At 37.7% G+C, this 18,616-nt stretch overlaps 1 protein-coding gene across 5 annotated transcripts in view; it reads left to right on the forward strand.

Annotated features, from left to right (window-relative positions):
• Positions 1-18,616, forward strand: part of SLCO3A1 (solute carrier organic anion transporter family member 3A1) — a 375,411-nt gene that overhangs the window by 56,152 nt on the left and 300,643 nt on the right. For all 5 annotated transcript variants that reach the window (XR_003568231.1, XM_027851706.1, XM_027851707.1 and 2 more), the window contains exon 2: positions 2,730-3,195. Coding sequence is in view for 4 of the 5 variants with exons in the window: in XM_027851706.1 (XP_027707507.1) it covers positions 2,730-3,195 (466 nt within the window). In the remaining variant the exon portion in view is untranslated. The remainder of the gene's footprint in view (positions 1-2,729; positions 3,196-18,616) is intronic.

Below are 18,616 nucleotides of genomic sequence, written 5' to 3' on the forward strand. Positions count from 1 at the left end.
GTTGCAAAACACACTGTGAGGTATTATGACCTTCAACACAGATGTGTCCAGAACCTGATTAAAATGTAATTGGGAAACATTTAATAAAATAAATAAAATACAGTAGAACATAGATCATGTTCGTGTATGATTTTCTAAGTCAATGCGTGGCCAGCAGGAATTCTGCAGTAAGGTTTGGTGGCCCCTGTTTCCATCTGAGTTTGACATTGCTGACTTGGAGTACTTAGAAATTAAGTGACTTGTCCAGCATCACACACCCTGTATACATCAGATGTGAGACTTGAATCCAGATCTTCCTCACTTCAAGGCCAACTCTTAGTTCTCTAGTCGCTATGCCATGTTGCATCATAAACACATATACACATATATACATATATACATGTAATTAATGTGCACATAAAATTTATGTGTAATTACTCCAGTGGGTTCAGATCATATTAACATGTTTTGCTTAAACCTTCTTCGTATCTGTAAGGTACATAAGTAATGGAATCATTAATCTCATTTCATCAATGGGGAAATTCAAGCAAATTGTGCACTTGTGGAGGGAAAAATGAGGATAGGACCTCATGTAGCATGTAGCTTGGTGTAGTAGAAAAAGCATTCGGCTTGATGTCAGGAGAGACCTGGGCCTGAATTTTATCTCTGATCACATTAGTTGTGTATAAATAGGCAAGTTATTTTACCTCTTTGACCATCAGTTTCCTCATCTGTAAAATGGGAATAATAACACCTGTAGTACTTACCTCACAAAGTTTGCAAGAATAAAATGAGATAAAAGGTGTAAAACATTTTGTAAACCTTAAAGTACTATATAAATTCAGTTATTAATATTTTAAGCAATAGCAGTGTCCCGGTAGTATCGTACTAACTCAGAGGCTAATCAAGGATTCAGTATCTTAGAATGATAGAATGTTATTTCTGTAAAAGGCCTTGGAGTTCTGTTCAGTGGCATTTGGCATAACCTATGCTTCAGGCTCTTTTCCAGAAAGAGAGAGTAGCAATGGCTTGTCTCCTTTGGGAACTCAGCCCAGTGGTGTAACAAAATGGGAATTTGCTCAGTCTTCATTGTGGAAGTTCTGGTCAAAAAAAAAGGAGAAGAGGAGGAGGAGGAGGAAGGAGAGAAGGGGAGGAAAGGAAAGGAAGAATAAGGATGATGCTGATGATGTCAGGATGACTGCACTATGTGCTACTGATGGTTCTTGAATTGAATTAATGTCAATGAAATTCCATGACTCTATTGACTTGTACAAAGACATAGACAGCATGCTTCCCAAATTGCCAGATGTCACAAACCTGAAAGGGACACCTGATAAATTAGATGATTCAATTATGATTCAATTGTAATTGAAAAATATTTCCTTCATCTGGAATGATGCACTAAACCTAATAAGATAAAATACAATTGGGATACATTTGGATTAAAAAATAAACTATATAATTATATGATAGGGAAGATAACAGCTAGATTGTGAAAGACCTCATGTGAAAGACTGTGGGGGATTTAGTGGATAACAAGGTCAACATGAGTCAACAGTGTGGCACAGTAGCCAAAAAATCTAGCATGAATTTAGGCTTCATGACCCCAGAACAAAGAAAGTGAGAGTCCCACTGTATTTTATTCTGGTCAGATCCCATTTGAAATGTTGTGATCAGGGAGGATATTGAAAAGCTGGGGCAAATCCCAAGTAAGATGACTACAGTGGTCCAAGGACTCCAAACGTGCAAAAGGAATCCATTTGAAGGTACTGAGTGTCTATTCTAGAGAAGAAAAGACTTAGGAGTGTAGGTCATGGCACATGTCTTCAAATATTTGAAGGATTACTTATTTGCATGAGGGATTTGAATTGTTTTATATGATGGCAGAGTACAGAATTAGCTCCAAGATTTCAGCACAATATAAGGAAAAACTTCCTGAGTTACGCTGTCCCAAAGTAGAGTGGCTTACTCCAGAAGGACTGTGGTGACTAACACTGTAGGTCTTCATGTAGAGGATGAATGTCAGCCAAGTGGTACAGTGGATACAGAATGCTATGCCTGGAGTCAAGAAGACCTGAATTGTCACAGACACTAGCTATGTGACCATGGTTAGACTTAATTTAATTTTTCTCAGCCTCAGTTTCCTCAGCTGCAAAATGGGGATAATAAAACCACCTACTTCAGGGGGTTATTTTGAGGATCAAATGTGGTAGAATGTGTAAAGTCTTTTGCAAACCTTAAATCACTATTTACTGTAAATGTTCACTATCATCTTTGTCGTCATCATTTCCAGGAACTTCGTAGGGCAGGATTCTCTTTTAAAAATTAATTGAACTGGAACACCTCTGAGGGATCTTCCAACTCTGAGATTCTATTAATGGAATGGAGTTAGGAAGGTCTCTAAATTTAGAGATATATAAACTGCTTAGTAATCACTGAAGGGACCAGAGAAGAAGAAGCTTCAGGTATAGAAATAGAGACTGTTAGGAATAAAGCAGATCTCAAGGAAAAGCAGAATTTTATGATGTCAGAAAAGTTAATTCCTCTGAGAGCTTTTTAGCCTCTTGATACTAAATAAGAATTTTTCTTAATTGTTTTTGTTTTAAACCAATTTGCACAAATTGTGCCTTATTGAAATATTAGAATGATAGAAGAAAGCCAGTTGAGCCAAGACAAGGGGGGAACTCAACTATGAGACAACAATGATTCTCCCTTTACGTCAACACTTTTCTTTTTTTCTTTTTCTGCAGGTCAGCGTCTTAACTACCCTAGAGCGGAGATTTAACCTGCAGAGTGCTGATGTTGGTGTAATCGCTAGTAGCTTTGAGATTGGTAACTTGGCCCTTATCCTCTTTGTGAGCTACTTTGGAGCCAGAGGACACCGGCCACGTTTAATAGGGTGTGGTGGAATAGTCATGGCCTTAGGAGCTCTGCTTTCTGCACTGCCTGAGTTCCTGACCCATCAATATAAGTATGAGGCTGGAGAGATCCGATGGGGAGCCAAAGGACGGGATGTGTGTGCTGCCAATGGGTCCACCAGCAACAAGAGACCAGACCTGGAGCTAATCTGCAGGAATAGGACTTCCACAAACATGATGTACTTGCTTCTCATTGGTGCACAGGTCCTACTGGGGATTGGTGCTACCCCTGTGCAACCTTTGGGAGTCTCCTACATTGATGACCACGTGAGAAGGAAAGATTCTTCCCTGTATATAGGTAAGAATGATTTAATATTTTGGTGAATGGTGCTGCAAAATACCTTTTTTCTTTTCCTCCTTTCACTACATCCAAGGGATTAGTAATCAAGAAAGGGGAAACAAATACATCAGTTCAGGGTTTTTTTTTTGGTTTTTTTTTTTTTAGTGTGATAACACCTGGTGACCTTTTCTGTATGGAATTTAGTCTCCTTTAGAATATTTGACTTTAACCACCTTATTAAACTTCCAGAACCTATCCACCAAGAAATACAGCATGTATATAACATAACTGAACCTCATTCTTAGCACCCCCTCTAACTATCTTGATACTCTAACTCAAAATGAAAGGTTTACGTTATTTAAATCTTAGCAGTTGGTGCCACAGAAAGCAAGTTTATTTTTGTTGTTATCTTCTGTCCTGGAAATTATAATGCTGTTGCATAAAGAAATTGGATAGTTAGAAAATAATTGCGCATATTTTTTGCTCTATTCATTTTCAGTGTCCTATACTTCTTAGGAATAAGGTGAAGTGTGCTTAGCAATTTAACAATTTCACATCGATGGTCCAGTACCATCATTCTTCATGGAATAGGCAAAATAATTGTGTAAAGCTTAAGTCAAATGGAATCAACTTGAATGATTCTGGTCACTTGAAGAACTCTTACAATACAAGCAAATAGGCATTAAAGTAGGTTTGCAGTTCTTTTTTTTTTTTCTTCTATTGAATATATGTAATCTCATGTGTCTGTGTACTAGGCATTTATCTAATTCTTATATTGCAGGTATAGAGATAACAAAGCATCTCCATCCCCAGTTTTATAAATTGAGCTTACATCTTAGTCAAATTATTTGACTGTATTGTCACCTATCCCACCTCTCTTTGCTCTAAGCTTTGGGTAAGAGTACCTCTAAGTTTAAATTCTTTGACCAAAGAAAATGGAAGGTTAGTTATTATGTAAATCATAGCACATTGAAGTAAGTTGGCAATAAAAAGTTCAACTCTTGCTATGAAAGATAAATAATCTGGAAAAGGTTATTTAAAAAAACCCTGTAAGTCATATGAGCTTTGAATTACATTAGAGTGGAACTAAATAATGGGTCTAAAACCCCAGGACAGGTAAGGCATTTACTCAGAAATCTTGTCCAGTAAAATGTTCTCTGACACATGGTTCAGTGATACTTCTTCACAGTAGATTAAGACCAGATGAGACCAAGGTTGGTTAGGCTATAGGGTAAATATATATATTTTGGTTGGTGGGTTCCCTCTGTTGAATGAAGAATTTTTCAGTAGTTCTATCAACCATTTTGTGGTTCTCAGTAAATTCTTTTTGGAGGGAGGGATAAGGAAGGAGAAGAAAGGTCCCTTTTTCCTCCCTACTCTGTGCAGTGCAAAAGGATTCCAGAAATGTGGTCATCTGGATACACCATGAACCTTTTGGTTGTTATCAATCTACTGATCTACCAGCATTTTTTTGAAGTTTGTGTTTATGGTACCAGGTACTGTGACAGGCATTGGGGATGCAAAGATAAAAATAAAATCGTCCCTGTCCTCAGGGAATTTATATTTGGTCAGGGAGAACAAAATGTACACATATGCAAGTGTATACAAAATAAATAAAAGGTATTTGATGGGGAAGTGGTAGGGCACCAGTATCTAGATGAGCATTGAGGGTAGAGAGTAGGATGGTTTTAATTGGTCAAGTCCTAGTTCTTGTTCTGCCTTTCTGTACTATTGTTCTGTCTCAGAATATATTTCATGGTGTTGTCTTTATAGTTAAGAGTAGAGATTATATATCTTTCCCAAATTGGCCTCAGCAGACAACCATCTTATTCCATGCACAAACTGAGTTCTCTAGAAATGGTGTAAGAGGATCTGAGCAGATGTAGAATATGAATGATCCACTCATTTATTTTATTTATTTATTACATATTTATTATAATTTTACTTATTATTTAATTAATTTATTATATAAAGCCTCCATGTTTCTTTTCATATGGATCTCTTACGTGTTTCAATTGCCTGAGCAATTTAGCATGAATTTATGGGTCCCTGATTTCTCTTAATCCAATTCAGTCTGAATGTAAAACTAACACATCTTGTATCAAATGCAAGTTTAGAGAACTCTCATTGTGCTGGTATGCTGTCATTTTATAGAAGGGATTCTTGACCTGGGATCATGAACTTGTCTTAAAAAATATTTTGATAACTCTCAGCATAATGGATTTGTTTTGTAATCCTATGTATTTAATTTTTACATTTAAAAATGTTACTTTGAGAAGATATCCATAGGATTCATTAGACTGTCAAATGGGTCCATGACACCAAAAATTAAGATTCCCCCCCAAGGAGCCATGCAGATCCTCATTTTGAGCATTATTTTCCAACTGTTGTCAACTTTGCTTCAGCTGGTTTTTCTGAAGTAGAGTGAGATATACAATAGGCATCAATATGTGACCAAAGTTCAACAGTAGAGTCAGGATTCAGAACATTTAAAGTATTTAGTGACCAATCCTCAGTCTTCCCTAGTGCTGAAATGGACTGATTGGTGCTATCTATATACCTATGCATACAGGAGCTGTGTATACACAAGTCAACATTATCTATGTCATATTTTTACTGATTGTGCTGAATATTTCCCAGTTACATTTTAATCTGGTTTAGGCAGGCCATGTATAACCTGATCATCATGAATTGAACATCCCTGCTATAAGAAACTGTCTAAGACCACATGGTAAAGAGAACGTGCCAGCATACATTGGTAGAGAAAGTGTCTTCACCAGGACTGTATATCTGTATATCTGTGAAATCACAGGTCTAGTATCTGTTCCTGTCCTTGTCTTTATGGAAATAAGACAAGTGAGTAAATAGCTCTAACATTAGGCAAACTTAGGGCAAATCATCTAACTTTTCTGGGCCTCAGTTTCCTCATATGTAAAAGTAAGGGGTTTTATTTATTAAATGATCTCTAAGGTTCCGTCAAACTGTAAACCTTATGATTCTAAGAATACTTTAAGTTTTTTGAGATTCGTGTGATTCAGATAAAGGAGAAAGCATGATAATGTGATCTAAATAATGGTCAGCTATTCTTTATGAAGGCAAAAAAAATGAGAGGGTTCAGATCTGAAGTGGTTCATCCTAAATTAATTAATTTCTCTGAGCATTAGTTTTCTTATCTGTGAAATGGAGATAAACATATGTTCACTACCTATCTCTAAGAAGATTGTTGTAAATGAGATAATGAATGTAGAGCACTTCATATCTAGAAAATGTTGCAGAAATATGAGATGCTACTAGTAATATTACATCTTGAAGAAGCTGCCCATATCCAAGTCTTTCCCAATGCTCTTGTTCTGTCTTTTTATCAGTGGACTAGAATGGACCATTTTATAGATAAGTTATTTTCACAAGGACTTCTTTTAGATATAAGATCCGGACCAAACTATAATTATAGGAGGCTAAAGCTGGAAAGGGAACCTAGAGACCATGTAGCCCGACTCTTTCATCTTACAAAACAGGGGTCAGAGTCCTAGAAAGGTGACGGGTGCTGTCTCACCTCACATAGTAAGATTGTTAGAACCCAGGTCTCCTGACTCCCAGACTTCATAGGATCATAGCTCTAGGTCTAGAAGGAATTGCAAAGATATAATCCAAATGCCCCATTTTATAGATGAGGAAACTGAGGAACAGAAAAATTAATGACTTAACTAAAGCCATACATCTAGTATGTGTCAGAGATAGACCTTGAATTCAGGTCCTTTTGGCTTGTATACAGTGTTTCATCTATATTTTTCCTTAAGGGAAACAAATGTGTATTGTATTGGTCATGTTCTGAAAATCACATGTCTTTCTGCAGCTTGTATTAATTGCTTCTTTCACTAGGTGGATAGCATGTATCATGATCATTCTGCTGAAATTATCATTGCACTGATAGTAATTAAGTCTTTCAGAGTTGCTTCTGTTTACAGCGTCGTTAAAGTATAAATTGTTCTCCTGGTTCTGCTCAGTTCCTTCTGCATCAGTTCCCAGTCTTCCCAGGTTTCTCTGAAACCTGTCTTATCATTTCTTTATAGCATAATCCAGTGCCCATTCCATGGTACCACCTTGCACTAAACCTGCCTTTTCAGCACTAAACTTCACTCTTGATAAACCTAAGTTTATATTAATAATCAGCCCAAAAACATGGGGGGAAAGGAAGGAAAAAAGGCAGGAAAAGAGAGACTTATGAACAGCAAGGGAATGAACATGGCTGGAACCAAGGAAGGGGATGTGCTTGAGGCTGGAAATGCCAAGAGGAAAGCCTAGGGTTGAGGAAAGATTCCTGCTGTGTGACATTCTACATTCCCAGAGAGGATGCTGACTCAGTTACTTAGTTTGGCCACACGTACTGCTGATCCAAGTCAGGAAGCCGCATGCATTAGACACAAATGTGTCATGCTTTCTTTGTTTATCAATATTATTGAAGCCCAGCTGAGCCCTCCATGTTCCAGTTAATGATGTAAGAAGAATTATCATCCTCAGATTTCATTTGCCAAGTGTTTGTTTAGCACAAAGGTCAACATAATGCCAGCTTTCATCTAAAGAAAACCTAATTTCTGTTCTGAGTACTTGAAACAGTCGCTTTTGCCTCTGTGATTTTTTCTTCTTCTTCTTGACATTCAGTAAAATGTGTTTTAACTCTCTGAAAAGAGTAGACTGGGGCATAGATCAAAAACGATGTGACTACAATTCATCTGAAAAAAATAATTAAAAAAGAAATCCCTCCTGGGACTGTACATAGCTCATTATATTCTTGCAACTTCATCAATATTGAAGTTCCCCTCATTAATTTCCTTTTCTAAAATAAATGACACTGTAAAATTGGTCATTTTTCTGCCATATTCCATCCCCCTCCCCTGACAATCTAATAAAAAGATTTGATATTCCTTGAGTTTATTTTCAATAAACCAATGTGCAATATAACAACATGCTAATGGCTCATCTCTGCAATTTCTATATTGCATAACATGTAGGTACTTTCAATTAATTATGAACCTCTTATATAATCCGTGCATTTTGGTTGCTTATGCACTACTGTCCACATCTTCCCCCCCACCAAGTATTTTTTTCTCTCCATAACCAGATATGGAAACTTAATAGAAAAATGTTCTACGTGACTGTATTCACACACCTGGTCCTTTGACACTCTATAGGATCCTGATTATCAGCAAAGAGTTCCTTCTAGCAAGCTGGGAATCAGCAACCTCTTTGACCCTGTGTGCTGCTGGCAGGGCTTATCAGTTACCATGGATGTCAATTTGATGACTTAGCCTGGAGGCACAAAATTGTTGGTTATGCACCTACTGGCCTGTGGGCATGCCTCCTCTAGAGTTGGTTCTCTTTCAGCCACTCTAGAATGACTCCCTTTGGACCAAGCTACTCTTTAATTGACTTCTTGGATCAAGGCTCCTGAAAGTCTTAAAAATCTCTGATTAGTTCACATAAATTCCATGTTTAGAATGAAAAGAATTTTAAAAAATTATTATGAAATAGACAATCATCAACAAATATAAACATTTTCATGTACAAAGAAATCAAGAAAAAGAGGATTGTATATGAAACCACAAATCTATTACATATAGGTATTTTATATATGTGCACATATAGACACACATGTATATACACACATATGTATATACACATAATATATGTATTGAACATGAATGTATATATTTATAGGTATATAGGCACACACTTGTAAATTTACATATATTATATATGTGCATACACACAAAACATATATTTATATTATATGTATACATGTGCATATGTGTATACACATGCATACATATGTGCATTATATATTTGTGTACTCGTATATATGTATGTACACATGCACATATTGTGTACATATATGAATAAAATTTAACATGGCAATACTAACATTGCCTTGTTTGTCTGGGTTCCCCTTTGGATGTCTATGTATTTTAAAAATATTTAATTAATTATCTTTTTTTAATTACCCCAAGCCCTTCTCCTAATTCTCCTCCCCAAATAAAAGTTTACCATAATAAATAAACATGGTTGAACAAAACATATTTGTGTTGTATTGGTCATCACTGAAATTGTACATCTCATTCTTTATCTATTGTCTATAATCTCTCCACCAAGAATAAGGAGCATGTTTCATCATCAGCCTTCCAGTCATGACTCATCATTGCATTAATCAGAGTTCTGAAGTTTTTCAAATTGTTTTTCTTTACAATATTGTGATCACTACATAAATAACTCTCCTGCCTCAGTTCACTTACTCTGCATCAGTTCATAAGTCTTCCTACATTTCTCTGAATCTGTCCCTTTATTCATTTCTTATAGCACTATAGTATTATGTGAGCATTCATGTGCCATTTTTTTCAGCCAATTGATGGGTACTCATTTTGTTTACAGTTCTTTGCTATAACAATTGTTACTATTGATATTTTTATATATTCCACTTAAATCAGATCCCAAATTCTGAGCATAAATGGGCCACAAAGTTAGCACTGAAGAAGACTGAGAGGTAAAGTCATTGGTTTTCCTTACCTTGAGAAAATCTGACTCCTTAGGTCTAGTTTTCTAAAATACAATTCTAGCTTATCCGTGAAATAGTGTAGTGCAATATAAATAACATAGGAACACATATTTAGAACTAAAAGTAATGTAAAAGGCTATCTTAGGACAACCCCTGCAATTTACAGATTAGGAAACTGAACTTAACCCTATACCAACCAAGACCAAGAGTAAATGATGAGTCAGGCATTTGAACCCAGGTCCTCCAAATCCAACACTTTTTCCATTGTAAAGACTTGAGTCCTGGTTCTGACACAGCTTTTAGAGACAGCTTAACAATGGTGCAGTGGATAGAGTACTGGGCCTGGAGTCAGGAAGACCTGAGTTCAAATCCAGTCTCAGAACACTTATTGTGTGACCCTGGACAAGTCACTAAACCTTTCAGTTTGCTCATCTGTAAAAATGGGACTAATAATAGCACTTACCTCCTTGTTGTGAAGATCAAATGAGAGGATAATTGTAAGGCCCTTAGCATAGTTCCTGATGCATAGTAAGTGCTATATAAATATCAGCTATTGTTATTGGTTAGCATGATCAGTGCTTTGCCTCAGGATGCAAACATGTAGAGGGCACTGACTGACACCACTTAAATTCCTTAGCTTGCAGCACCCAGTTAGTGAAAATAAATAGCTCTTCTTTTCCCCATCCTCTCAAGAAGCAAGCTTTTGGTGTCTCAGGGTTTCTGTTTCCCCATCATGGCTGGTATCTTGGGTCTTTCCATCCATAAGGACTTGTATCCAGAGGTGAGAGTTTACTCCCCTTGATCTCACCAGGCTCACCTTTACCTCCTTTCTAGCTGAATCTGTTTTCTCTCTCAGCCTATGTGGTGCTGCTTTTCCTGGGAGCAAGAATATCTAGCTATTGCTTGTTTAGCTCTGCTATATCTAATAAGTTATTTATCATAGAAGTATAAACTTAGAGTTAGAAGGAATCATGAGACTGTCAAGTCTGATACCCTCATATTACAGATAAGGAAATTGAAACCCAAATTGGCTCAGGGACTTCCCTATGGTTACACACAAAGGTGTGCTGGAGCCATCTTCTATGGGCTGTGAGCCAATTGTTAAATTTTCAGTATGAGCATTTTACACTCAGAAATCAACAAAAGCTAGAGGTCAGGGCTTAATGTATTGTTTTTGTGATTTGTTTAGACTTAATAAAGTGATGAAGAAAATGCAAATAGTGTAGTATAAACTTAAATGTCATACTTTTTAGGAGAACTGGTTGTTAAACCTTTACCAGCATACAGCACACAGCTAAAAAGTATCTGAGGTAGCATTTGAACTCAGGTTTTCTTGACTCTAAGCACTTAATAGCACTCTTTCCACTACAACACATAGCTGCCTTTAATCTCTCTAAATCTATTCCTGGAAGGGATCTCAGAAACCATCTAGTACCTTCTATCTGTAAAATAGATAAAGAAAGTGAGGCCCAGGGAAGTGAAATGACCTATCCAAGGTCATTGTTGCTGAGTCATTTCAGTTATTTCCAACTTTCTGTGACCCCATTTGGGGTTTTCTTGGCAAAAATACTGGAGTAGGGGTGGGGAACCTGCGGCCTCAAGGCCACATGTGGCCTTCCAGGTCCTTGGGTACAGCCTTTTGACTGAGTCCAAGTTTTATAGAACAATACTTTTATTAAGAAGATTTGTTCTATGGAGTTTGGATTCAGTCAAAGGGCCAAACTTGAGGACCTAGTTCCCCACCCGTGTGCTGGAGTGTTTTGCCATTTCCTTCCCCAGCTCATTTTCCAGATGAGTAATTGAGGCAAACAGAGTAAAGTGACTTCCTCAGGTCACAGAACTGATAAGTGTCCAAGGCTGAATTTGAACTCAGGTCCTCACTCCGAGGCAGATCCACTCTGCCACACAGATGGTAAATTACAGAGGTGGGATTTGAACCCATACCCTCAGACTCTAGAGTGACCGCTCTTTCCATTGTTCCACACTGCCTTGGGTTTCTCCTCTATAAAATGTCGAAATGATACTTCTGCTCCCTCCCTCCCAATGTTGTTGTGAGGATAGAGCACCATATGTCTTACATATATATATATAGTAGAACACCACATATGTGACTTAACTAATGTCATGATTGTTGATGATCACAATGATTGCGAACAATATTATTAAGTCTGGACATAGTCAGCATGAATATATATTTGACAAAATCTCTGAATGACTCAGTGGTGATGGTTCAGGTGGCACAACTCCCTGAGTTTGGGGCATGAGGAGTGGGGCAAAGAACAGGATCTTGGGTACCCTGATGGCTCTCAGAAAGAAAGGTTAACCATGCCTGATTGTGGATTGCTCTGTACACTGTAGATTTGGGATTTCAGCTGATGTTACATTGTATTACAATCTAAAACACAGAGATCTGGGAATGAAACAGAAACCAAATCATCTTCCCAAGGTAAGCAATTACTGGGAATGTCAAAAGCCATGACTATAAGAAGAAAAGGCCAGCCCCAAGTCTTTTCAGGACTGATTGCCTTTGTTCTCTTATTAATTGGGAGAACAGGAAAGCAATGTTTCATTAAAATCAATTATGACATTAGGGAGGAACACACGTTTGGCTGAAGCTTATACTGGACTTGTACTATTTCCATCAAGGCAGCAGCACCAAGTAGCTAAAAGAAAGCTGGATTTTGAAGTCAAGGATGGGTTTAAATTCTAACACTGCTACTTCTTTGCTGAACTTCTTGATGTCACTTAACCTTCTCTGGGCCTCAGTTCTCTTATCTGTAAATGAAGGTATTGGACCCAATGAGTGCTAAGATTCTAGAAGAATTTTAGAGTCTTCCTTATTGTAGGGATAAGGACAGGGATAAAGAGAGAGGCACCTGAAGGATAACACAAAGAGAAAGACTGTGAGTAAGGAGGTTGAAAGTACCCAAGAGAGACATTTTTTTCTTATCTAACAGAATCAAAAACTCTTGGAGAGGCAAATATAGAAACAGAGAAAAGATCACTGGACTTGGAATCCATTAATCTTAGTTTAAGTGCTAATTCTGAGACTTACTAGCTATATGCTTTAGGCAAAAAGATAATGTAAACTCTGAGCCTTAGTTTCCTCATCTGTAAAATGGGCCTAATACTACTTTTTGCAGGACCTTTTTCTTGAGGTGCTGTGAGAATCAATTAAGAAAACATATGTAAACCACTTTGTAACATAAAAGTTGTGTTACTTCTCCATCAAAATTACTTATCCCACTGTTGCACCCACTGAGGGACAACTCACCTCTTTTTTTCTCCTTTCATCTATAATAAGTGTTTTTCTTTAAAAAATAAAGAATATTGAGAAAATTTATCTTCATAATGCATGCAATTCTTTTTAGCAATAGTTCTATTGTTAGTATATCTTTGGATTCTTTCTCTTTCTTTTCTTGGAAAGCATAGATTTCTAGAATTGTTATTTCTTCAGTATTCCATGAGAGTAGATACCATGGGCAGTATGGCTTGTCTAGAGGGCTGTTTAAGATTTCTTTTTGTTTACAATTACTCTGGGAGAAAAGGTTAACTTCCTTTCTGCTGCAATTATAACTCATTTCCAGGAGAATTCTGTAGACCTGCATGATTGTCATGTCCTCTTTCCGCTCGATATAATCGCTTTCCTTTTTAGATTTAACCAAGCATCTTTCCTTGGGTTATGTTTCCCTAGGGATACACAGCCATTAGTACTAGAGCCAAGCCCAAAGCTTATGGTAGTCTGATCGGTCTGGGGAATGGCTCTTTGTTCTAGAGCTCTGGCCACTCAGGCAGACTTTGTTTTTGTCTGAAAAAAATTTGAATTAAATTAGGTCAAACATCGAAGTCTTCGCAAGATAAGTGATTTTTAACTGGTTCCTCACTGGTTATTTGAGTTTATTTGGCTGTTTTTTGAAACATTAGTTTGGTCTGGATTTAACTGGCACTTTAAAAAAAAAAGCTTGGGGAGTAGACAGCTGTATTTCTAGGGCCCCTGTTAATATCTCTATCTGATATATAGATCATGTCTCTTAACCCGTAAAGTTCATTAGGCTGTAAGCTCATTAAGAACAGGGATTGTCTTTGACTTTCTTTGTATCCCCAGCACTTAGCATAGCTCCTGGCACCTAGTAGGCACTTAATAAATGGTAGTTGACTGACTTACTGATTAACCCTTTCACAAAATGAAAAGTATTTCTGAGGTGGTAGTGCTCTATGAAGGTACCAAGATGCTAGCTACTGATCATTTTTGAATGTTACTCAGACTTAAACTTAGGAGCACATGTTTGATATGCCCTAAGTTTTCATTTTTTTTTTCTTTGTAGAGCATGAGTTGCAGCTCATAGACCTGGAAGCCAACAGTGACATTAGATTTTGAGCTCCTCAAGGTCTTTTGTCTCTTTTAGTATCTTTAGACCTCAGCACAGTGGCTGGCACATAGCAGGTGCTCAATACATGCTTACTGATTGACATTCATCAGCCCACCTCATCCCTCCAAATCTTATTTCAGTAAATAAGCAACCCTTGTACCCTGCTTAATGTAGCAATTATAAAGCACTTACTAGTGGTAAACACACAAGGGCAGGAGTTATGAACACATACCATCTATTAAGTGGGTTAAGGAATCATTGGAAAAGGAATCATTATTCCAGGCACCTTCATATGACTGCAATTACCACCTTAACTCATTCCTAATCACATCAAATCATTAGTCCAAAGAAAGAGAAATGTGTTAGCATCCTATCTACCATTAGTTCATCATTACATTTCAGTTTGGCCACATGTATATGTGGATATAATTGTCCACATAGGAGCAAATGTTTGGGGGTACCTAAAGGTATTTTAGGGATACCTATGTAAATGCTAGACTGGTAATTGGCATGTAGTCAGTAAACTAGCACTTATTAAGCACCTACTGTGTGCCAGGCACTGTGCCAAGACCTGGGGTTTACAAAGAAAGTCAAAAGATGGTCTCTTCTCTTACAGAGTTCACAGTCTAGTTGGCAAGTCAAAATTCAAACAATTATGTACAAACAGATAAATAATTAATTAGGGTTTAGTCTTTGGGTAATTTAGGGTTAGTTTTTGAGGGAAAGTGTTAAAATCAAGGAGGATTTGGAAAGGTTTCTTGCAGAGGGCAGGACTTCAGCCAAGACTTGAAGGAAGCCCAGATGACTGGGAGGCAGACATGAGGATGGAGAGTTCCAGACATGAGAGACAACCAATGAAAACTCCCGGAATTACATGTTGTGTACAATAAGTGACAGAGACCAGTGTCACTGGATGTAGTAACTCCAGAGGCTTCATACTGCAAGGTGTGTTATAGATTAGCTGAGAGTCAAAGATAACATTATTTGGAAGTCTTGCTGCATTTATAAAATCAAAGACATAGCATTGGAAAAATCACAACATTGCAGATTTAGAACTTGAAGGGATCTTATAGGCCATGCCATCCAATCCCCTCATTATACAGATGAGGAAACTAAGGTGCAAGTTCATATGAGTAGTAACCGACAGAGGCCAATTTTCTGACTTCAAATCCAGCACATTTTTATGATATGTGCTAGGGAACCTTGTGGTTCAGAGAAATTGTATGGTGGAAAGTGTAATAGTGTAGGCAGGGGGTTCAGAAACAGCTTTTATTACTGTCTCAGCTATTAATTTACTTTTTCACCCCGGGAGAGTCACAGTCCCTACAATTGGATAGTATTATACAGCACTTAGCAAGCTTTGATTGAAGTCACCACTACCAATTAGTTGCTTCATGTGAGTTCTTAGGCAGTAGTTTTTGTTGTTGTTATTGTTGTTTTTGATTCATTTTTTAAAAAATCTGCTTCTGTGATTTCATTGACATCAAGAACTGTCAGTGAGGAAACATGCTTCACCAATGAAGACGTAATCTTAGAGTGTTGCCGAGGATCACTCAGAGGTCATATGATTTACCCGTGGTCATCCTGCTAGTAGGTATTAGAAGTAACACCTGAACCAGGTCATCCTTACTCCAGGGCTGCACTACCTCACTACTCAGCAGTATTAGAATATAATTTCAAAGACACCCTCATCTTGCTTTGCTTGCCCACCTCTCTAAAATCCTTTGGGTCAGAGCTTTTCCATTCTTAATTTCAATCCAACTGTGACTTGCAGTAAGGTTCAGCAAATTTTCTGTGGTGGTTTGGATGGATGCACAGATATGAAAAGAAAAACACTTTTCTGCCCTCAAAGCAATTCGTACTTTTTCTCCCCCTTTTTAAAATATGCACACAGATCACTAAGTAAAATCTGAACTCACAAAGTCAAAAATTTCCATTTGTTCATACTGACAGAGGCACTTCCTGGGTCAATAAAAACAAGAAAAAAGTTTTAACAAACCCAGAAATTATCTGGGGATATGAGCAGGGCAAACTTCCCATGACATTTTAAGCTACTATTTTTGTGCCTTGTGTTTCAGGCAGCGTCTTTGGGTCTGCCCATTCCCTTTTGGTCACTTTCTGGTCTTGGCAGGACTCTTGGAGGCAGGGCAGAGGTTAAATTTTTTCTTTTAGTAGTATGGTAGGTATATGACTGTATGCCAGTCCTTTTGGCCTAAATAATCTTTTTTATCCTTCACACTTTAAATGCCCTTACCTACAGCCCTTCGCAGGTAACTTCCAAACATATAGATGTATATAGATGTAATTACAAATTGAATTCCCTTCCCGAGCAAAGTAATAATTACCAGAAGGACATTCCAATTTGTACTACCTGCCACGTGTACTTTTAATGGAGCTTACAATGGGAATTCAGATTCCCAGCAAGAAGCCTCATTAGCACAGCGAGCAGCTAATAGGTTCTGCAGTCTTGCATGGACACACGCATGCAACCTTTTGAAACCCAGCAGGATTTATTTTTAGATTCAAGTCTTTTAACATTCTTGTGCCTCAGTCTCTCCATCTACAACACAGAAAAGGGCCTTTCTAAGACACTGTGATCCACTCCTTTTCTCCCTTCCTCCTACCACAGATCTACCAGATTTTTTCTAGTCAGCAGTTAATGTATGTGGTTCAGCCTTTAAACAGAGATTTTTGAAAATATCAGATACTGGGGTAAATGAAACTGGTCCACATGTTAAAATTCTCCTTTATTCTTGTTGCCTGCTGTGAAAACGAGCTGTCAGAGTTGCTGTAGGCAAGTGAGATGTATTTTAAGAGCCAGGGCCATCACAAAGACAGTGAAAGGGACGTGTGCTTTTAGGCAGCAGCAGTAAGCATGTGCAGAAATGGCATGAAATGAGCCCATAATGGATGCTATCATGAATACCAATTCATAAGCCCAAACAAGTAGGCCTAAAATGCTTTGAATATGAAAAATGACTTGACCCATACCCCTGAGACCCTGAAGATTAACACTTCCCCACATTGTACTGCCATACTTGGGTTGGTTTGCCATTTCAAGAGGAAACAGAAATGGGAAGAAATGTTTGAGAAGCTGACTAACATGTTTTATTTAGCCTGAACAATGCCTGAAATAGTATGGAGATTGGTAAATATTCATTGGGTATGTCTAGACTCCATTAAAATCAGAAAGGATATTTCAAAAAGCCTCCTGTAGTATCTTTCCTCTTTAAGACTTCATTCTATCTATTCCACAGGTATGTTTTATGTACCGATGTATCTACATATTGTTTTTGCCATTAGAATGTAAGCTTCTTGAAGGCAAGGACTGTTTTTGTTCTGTTTTGTTTTTCTCTTTGCATTCCCAATGCTTAGCACAGTGCCTGGCACATAGATTGATTAATAGTGGAAGAAGAAAAAAAAAGCTCACTTGGAGATGTGTGTGTATACTTTGTCCTGTCAGTATTTAACTGGTATGTGGGCTAGTTGCTATTGTTCAACTAAGTATGAGCTTTCTCCATTCCATGCCGGGTTAAGCTGACATATTTTTGTGCAAATTGGCAAGTAACCTTACAGCTAAACCCTTTCCATCTCTGTCAAGAAATAAACTGTGGAGAGTTCAAAAGTACTGGGGAGAGAAAGAGAGAAAGAGACAGAGAGAGAGAGAGAGAGACAGAGAGAGAGAACTCTTTTCCCACAAAACTACATGGGTGATGGTTGAGGAGGCCCAGGAGAAAGGGAATTAAAGAGCAATGAGAGATCAAAAAGCAAAATAAATCCTCTTTCACCAAGGACCTTCAATCTGATTTGTAATTTGCATCAACATTTGCTCATCAATGCTGTGAAATCCCACAGTTGTTCCTAGAACACTGGCTTGGGAGATTAACTGTGTTAACAGAAGGAAGCCCTTATGCCCATGAATTATTGGTAAAGGACTTGTCAGAGTATCTGGAGTGGTTACTGTGACCAAGAGTCTGGGCAGTTACAACTGCTTGCTGTCAACTTGGCTTTTACTGAGACTAGCTGGAATTCCACAAGATACCATAGGAGCAAATAGAGTCTCCAAATGGGACTTGAGTCTGGCATAATGGCATATGGATAAAAATTCTGGTGTTAGGGGAGAAGGAAGAGTGAGTATGGGATGGGTGAATGACTAAGCAAGTGCTAATCTAGCTCACGTTGTCATCAACTCAAGGAATGTAGGAACAGCCCATGATATGTCCCTTGGGGAATGGAAGACCAAAATTGGTAGAAACTCGTTATGCAGGGAAATGCAGTTTGTCTGGGTTATAAACATTGCTTCCCTGAGAGAGATATGATTGCTTTGTGCCTTTATTGGTGGCACTTATGGTGAAATTTGATCTTCATTAGTAAAGAAATTGTCAAATTATTAAATGTCCATTGAGTAGTAATATCATATGCTCACAAAGAGACTATAAAAATAACTGATTTTTTTTAATGAGTCAGTTTTGATGATATGAGACTGTCTTGATTATTATGGGGTGGAGGTAAAGGGACAGAG

Source organism: Vombatus ursinus, unplaced genomic scaffold (genome assembly GCF_900497805.2).
Source record: "Vombatus ursinus unplaced genomic scaffold, bare-nosed wombat genome assembly UNPS02009205.1, whole genome shotgun sequence".
Taxonomy (NCBI): Eukaryota; Metazoa; Chordata; class Mammalia; order Diprotodontia; family Vombatidae; genus Vombatus; species Vombatus ursinus.